Source organism: Mya arenaria, chromosome 12 (assembly GCF_026914265.1).
Source record: "Mya arenaria isolate MELC-2E11 chromosome 12, ASM2691426v1".
NCBI classification, from domain to species: Eukaryota; Metazoa; Mollusca; class Bivalvia; order Myida; family Myidae; genus Mya; species Mya arenaria.
In genome coordinates, this window is record NC_069133.1 from 4,805,451 (window position 1) to 4,812,518 (window position 7,068).

A 7,068-nucleotide genomic window follows, 5' to 3' on the forward strand; every position below is an offset into this window, starting at 1 on the left:
GCTTCATAGAACGGGGATTAATGCTGCGATATATAGCAGACTTTAATGTTACAGAACTGAAATTCTTTTGTTTTCATATTAAATTGAAAGGCATAAAGGCAACTTTTGTAGAGAAATAATACAAACAGGTAAGGGGTTAATTATTGTTACATGTATGTTTAGTTGTATCCAGTTTTTATGTACTTTAATATAGTTCTCGATCGCAAAAGATACGCATAATTTATATTGTTCATATATTTCTTAGTCTCGGATAACATTTTGTTTCGACTGCCAATAAGGTCTGAAATAGTTTATATTTAAATGGACTCTCATTTTATTTTGGCACGAATAATACTGTTTTATTTGTTTAAATGGAGTTAGATTACTTAATCTATTGAACAAACAACAAACATCAACTGGTAGAATGCGTAAAATCAAAGAATATAATATATAATATTCAATAGCGTTCATTCACGATTTTTATATTTACAAAATACAAAATAGCTCTAATTTGACCGTTTGAAGCTGTTTAATCATTGTTACAAGTATTTCGATCACTTTTACACTTTTAAGTAGCTAGTCTGGCCCAATTATACGGATTCCTACCAAATCACAGTTTTTGATTATAGTTTTATAATAGCTTCTTAAAAAGCCTTTAATAACTAGAGGCCCGTGAACATGTACTATCTTATAACATCCATTATTGAGTAGTCATATTCATTAATTGTTTAATAACATGCAAAACATATTTTTTTTTAAATATTTGTTCAACCACAATATGTCTGATTTCACAGGAATTTCATTTTCTTTATACAATTAAAATCCGTGGTCAAAAGTACGTAGGAGTCATTATTTTGTACTACATAGACTTCTAATGATGCTGCCATTGAGCTTGAAGAACGATAACTTTAAACGTCTTCTGCACTGTACACACACAATAATATGCTAAGCGACACACAAAAGCAGACCCTATATCGATTCGCACTCGAAATGTAAATAACTTTGACCGTGCAATGAATTAGCAATGTGTTTTCGATAATGTTTTAAACAATATCTAATCATCTTACAAATTTATCTGTGTTTTTAATATAGCATGAAGTCACTGCTGCTACAAATCGCGCTAATATTAACCGTTACCTTAATCCTTATGGTTGAGGGAAGGAAAGGTTGTCTGAGTGGCTGCTGCAGATGCTTGCGATGCTGGGAGAAGCAAATGAAGTGTAAAGGCTATGGAAGTAACTGCAGGTAATAGATGATTTAAAATTAAATCACGTCGTAAATGTCCAGTAGATGTTCTGACCATTGGTATTGGAAATGCGACTTTGTTGAAACATGTGAATAAATTGGCAGAGTTGTATAATTAACATGGCCATCTTATTAAACGTGAAATATATAAAAGAATCACAACTGGGAAGGTGAAAGTACCCAAAACGAAGTCAAAATAATGAATGCTAATAGCAGTGATGGGCCGATGAGCGCCGATCATCGATTATATCGACAGACATTCGTAACTCGGCTATCAGCGACCTCAACGTTCCATAATCGAAGTAAAAGAAGTTTGCTTCAATCTAGTAAATTTCAAACTTTATACAGCGCAGTAACTTAGAGCTAAGGAAAGTAACCGCTACTTCGAGTTTAAAAATGACTTTCCATTAGTTTTTTTGCGTTCAAATCGCTTTATGATGGCCGACAGCCACCATGATATATTTGATTTCCATGGAAATCGGTCATCCAGGGGCTGGAAAAGTGCAAACTTATTCCAGCGAAATGGTTACTGTAATTCTAGCACAGATTCTTAACTAGATTCAGAACTAGGCTTGATCGACCCTAGCTGTGCTCACATATTGAAATGAACGTCAAAATTAGTTGATGTTAAAACACGACATATTTGAAGAATGGAAATATTTGCCGTCTAATTTTAAAAATACGTGAGATAAGATTTGCTAATTTAATTTCCAATTACTCGTTATTTGTAATAGCTAATGCCATCCAAAACCAATTTGTTATGTCTCATTTTGTTCAATTTAATTTTCAGAACCGGTTCAAGTCATTGACAAATGACAAAACATGTATAATACATGATAAGACATGGTTGACCATCGCTTTCGGTTGATAATTGCTCCAGTGAACAATAATTACCCTCGGGCAATTATTCTTCGCACTTGGGCAATTTTCAGTCAAAAGACATGGTCAACCATGAACTATTTTATAAATGACAGTCAACTCACCATGAAATATTCCCTTACTTCATAAACCTTGGAATATTTTTTTAAATTATTTTTAGAATTATTCATGATACCTGATTTCCGACTGAGGCATTATAAATGGAATGTTCATGAACGCTAAGATCCTTATTGATATATGATTCGGAAAATGATGCTTTTGTGAAACTGTCCAATTACAGCCGATTAATCGGATACTCGATCTATCAGGGTCTCCGATTAATCGATTTTGAAAATCCAAGCCGAGTGCCCATCACTAGTTAATATAATGTTCTTATGCTTCTCTTTCAGGTGCGTTGACGATGACATTATAATTGGCATCAGCGGGCCGAGGAACGTCATTGATAAGAAATACCATGCCGTCGCCAATGAACTGGGTGTAGAAAAATCTCCTCCGAAGAAAAAAGCAAGTCAAACTGTTGAAACCACGGCTGATGACAATGCTGAAAGCAGGAGAGGTAATTTTAAGGAAAAGGGCTATAGAGTCGCCGATGACATACTTGAAGAAAAGACCGGACATTCTACAGTGTTTGACAAAATGAATAATCTTGTCACCAATCTCTGGACAGGGACCACCGAGCTTCCTAGAGTTTTCATTCAAAAGAAGTCTGGTGTTGATATCTATTCAAATGAAGTTGAGGAAGGAGATGCTACAGTATTTGACCTTAAAAATGCTGATGTCAGCGATGGCATTGTCCAGGACAAGAGTGAACCACCGTATACGTTAAAGAGAAAGGACAAAAACGCTAATGAAAGAAAGTTCGCGACTAGTTTTGGAGAAAGGGAAGTGGACACTAAGGCTGATATATCTAAACATGAAAGTAACGACGTTAAAGAGTTTAACAACGACAAACAACGGACAAGCGAGAATAATGATGTTGATAAGGATAAGCGTGTTATAGCAATGCTAGCTCAGATACTTCGTCGGTTGAAGAGTGTACAAAAGAAACGAGAAGGAGGACAGGTCAATGCTGCGTCAAAAGGTATTGAAGATGAAGTGCTAGACCAAGGAAAAGTTCACGCACACTTCAAGTTTTCTGGTTCTGCGACAAATGTTAATAATCGAAAGGAATTCACAATAGGAGGACTTGAAGAAAAAGGGCTATACGAAGACAAAAGACACACGCACTTAAACATGGCTAAGCTATCTGGTGCGACAAAAGCAAAGACTCTCCATGCTTCAACTTAATTACAACAGGGCGAAATTGAAATAACAAAGACAAACGCCAAACACAATTTTATATTGCAAAAAATCAAAGAGGCTGCGACTTAATCAAATAATACCCGAGCTCTTTAGTAGCTATAGTGGTTGAAGTAATTTTATAAACGATGTAGACAAACAGAAGGTGATGGGTTTGTTATTTGATAAATCAAGTAGTTAACATGGACACTTATATAACATTGGCTTAAATATAAAAGCATGATTTGATCAAAAGCGTGTGCTCAAATTTTGCTTTTTACCAAGAAAGCGTTTGGTGACACAGACATATTCAACGAAACTTGATTCTAAATGGTTTATACATAATTTCGTCCACTACAGTCGTGCAGAGTCGAACGCGTATTATTTGACATTTGGCTGTAGGAGTTTGTTCATATTATTTCATTATTTAAAGTTGATGCTGTTTCTGATGAGTCATATTTGCAATTTAATTCTGAAATTAATCCTACATAAGACAAGTGGATATTGCTAAACTAATCTTGGTAAACTAATTTAAACTCTTTAGTAGACTCGAGTGCCAGCATGTTTGATTTTCAGTTATCATTTAAAGGCTGAAATCTCATTATTTATCAGGGCAGCACATGTGATCCATATGTGGTCAGTTTGTGGTGTTTGTACGTAATTATGTTGTGTTGGCACGTTTGTGTCTCTCGTCCAGGGGCTCTAAACAGGGTCTAAATAAGACTCGTCCAGGGACTCTAAACAGGGTCTAAATAAGACTTGTCATTGCAGTTTTTCTTGTAGTATTCGAATATATTGATAAACTATATTGTATTTAACATTATGAGATAAAACTATTATGTGACAGAATCACACATGTTCAATTTCACGGTTATTAACACATAAAACCGTCAGCTCGTACATTATCCAGAAAAGACTTACAATGGATAAAAAATGCGATCACAAGTCGTATAAGTCTTTTATAGTGTCTTAAATGTGTTTTGTACTCATCAACTTAAACAGTTACCGTTGAATTTGTTTTAAAAGAACAAACTAGAATGTATTTATTTTCATTTGCGTTGCAATGCATATTTGGGATACTAACTTTATTTGGTTTCAACATTTTATCAAAGTCAAACCGGTAAATGTGTGATGTATTCCCTCCTGTAGGGGAAATGTATCAATGGGCCGTACAATGGCGAGAGTCTATCATCCCTGCTGTCTTATTACACTGTTAATGTGTCAATCATTCCTGAGAGAGAATGGTTTGGAGTCATATTTGATAGTTCTGCGTCCATTACGATGATTTTTTTATAAAAACAAAAACACAGTAAAACAAAAACAACAAAAACAACAACAGCATAATGTTATCATAACTGTCAGCAGAAAGGTTTCTATGTACGTTTATCAATATGTTAACACGACGACAGGGTGTTCTTTGAATATCACCTGTACCGGGAATATATTGAGATAGATGTTAAAGTGAAGGGTCTTATTTGCACTTGATCCCATAATACCGCACATGTTGAAATTGCTATACAAAATATACGTATGAAATTATGCCCTTTTTTGAATTTTTCTATAAATTGCAAACTACTTCTTTTGTCGATATTCGAAAGTGATTATAATTTATGTGGATTCATAAAGAAATACGGATATGTTTGATAAATGAATAAAAAATAGGATAGCCAGATCAAAAGTATATGTATTTGTTTTTAGAAATCAAATAAGTTCAATTCAAAAAAGTCGTTTATGCTAGTTTTTGTATCGGTGTTCGTTGCGCATTTTACGATTTAAGGCAATACAATAGACTTGGATGCTATTGTTTCAACAAACATAACAAGATCAGTTTTATCCCACATTAAAAATGGTTGTTGCTCTGACCCGTACAATGCTAATCGATTCATAATAGTAGTTTCTGTCTTGTGTTTGCTTTCTGATCATACTTCGGGTTTTGTTCTCTTTAATGAAGACAGGACGGAAGGTGTAACTCCGATTCATACTAAAAATGATTTCAATTTCATTTTTATTACCTTTGTACGAACATGGCATTGGACACTGATGATAACATCACTTAATTTATGGAAAAGGTTAAAAAGAGATAGGGAAAATATGAAAATTCGCTTCATTATCGCAATGAATTTATAGATAATAAAAGCACAATTAAAACGTGTGTGTCTTGGTAAAGCTATTAATTTCAAACATTTGCATATTTCACGTTAATCTCAAAATGAGTCATTATTCAACACAAAACAAATTCGTTTTGTTAAAATGTTGTTATTGCCGCATTTTTGTTTTTGTTTTTATTACATCAAACGGCGAAACGCTATCCAATTTTGTGTTGCTGTCTAAAATCTCCCTTACACTATTATCATGGCCAACTAATTAAACACTTATATTGATAATTGTCTAGTATACGAATATACTTTGAGAACATATGTCAAAACAAAACTTGTGTATACATTTCTGACATAAATGCATTGCCATTTAACCAATCCGAACTTGAAATATATTATACATATTCGTTTCTTAGTCAGTATATCAATTAAATACGCTCTTTAAAAAAAAGATAGAGGTAAATACACCAACATAAACATAGCAAGATCATACATAACATGTTTATTTCATAATCTCGTGTGCAAATCAAACATGTCTATAGAGGCGATAAAATACTCCGGGAATAATATTGCTCTGTGACCATCATTCTCTTATTTTTATGATCCTTATGTGTTAAGGCATTGAAAGCAACTGACCTTAAAGTATGCCCGTGCTTCTGCGTAAGCATGCCTTTTTTCAAATGCCTTTCGCCACCATTTCATTTCCGCAAAATAATACCCAAATCACATTTTGTTCGACGTTTGATACATTTTGTATCATCAATAACAATAAACCTTGTCAATATCAAATGACAGGAATCATCTAGTACAATTGCAAATTCTGTTGAAGATGCTATGCTTTACCGCTCGTATAGCAATAACTGCCGGACACTTCATTGTCCTTTATCAGATAGCAGGGTAGATGTTGTGAAAGGGTCAAGTGCCGTCATTTCGCCTGCTGTAATCTCCTCTCCTCTCTCTTGATATTATTTTTTATGTTTACTGTTTTGAATTGCGAAGTCTATAGCAATGCTCCTTTACAGCCATTTTGATAAAGAAGCGCCTATTTTGATAAGGACTGTTATTCCGTATATCAACGCCGCTATGGTTGTATTCAATAGGTTTGACGACGAAACATTTATATATGTACTGGTGTAGCATCATCGGAGTCAGTTGAACAATACACTATCACCATTTCCGACAATATTCCTTTAAAGCGAATTTTATGGAGCCGAATATGTGATGTAAATATCAAGTCATAATGTAAAGGATTGGTTAATTTCATACTGAATGTATCAGTATGTAGTATTTACAGTACTACTGTCCAGTGGATGCCAAAACACCTCGCACGATAGTACCACCATTAGTGACAGGGATTGACTAAAATAATTAGAGCCGATCAAGTACAGCCATATAACCTAAATTCGGAACCACCGCAATGTCATTCCTCTTTTTAATATGCTGATCTTCTTATTTGCACATAAAACAATCGAATTAAACCGAGCCGTAAATCAATACAAAATGGATACTAAAAGTAAAAAAATGCAACATTTGACAATCAAACCGATCGAAGAACAAGTTGACGCGTAATACTTTTTTGAATTCATTTGCA

General features: G+C 34.2%; 1 protein-coding gene across 1 annotated transcript; it reads left to right on the forward strand.

Moving 5' to 3' along the window:
- LOC128211008 (uncharacterized) lies at window positions 1-4,419 on the forward strand. Its single transcript, XM_052915381.1, has 3 exons — window positions 1-128; window positions 1,072-1,224; window positions 2,493-4,419. Exons 2-3 carry the CDS (start codon window positions 1,073-1,075, stop codon window positions 3,388-3,390), a joined length of 1,050 nt encoding a protein of 349 aa, XP_052771341.1. The 5' UTR covers window positions 1-128; window position 1,072; the 3' UTR covers window positions 3,391-4,419.
- Window positions 4,420-7,068: the final 2,649 nt, after the last annotated feature.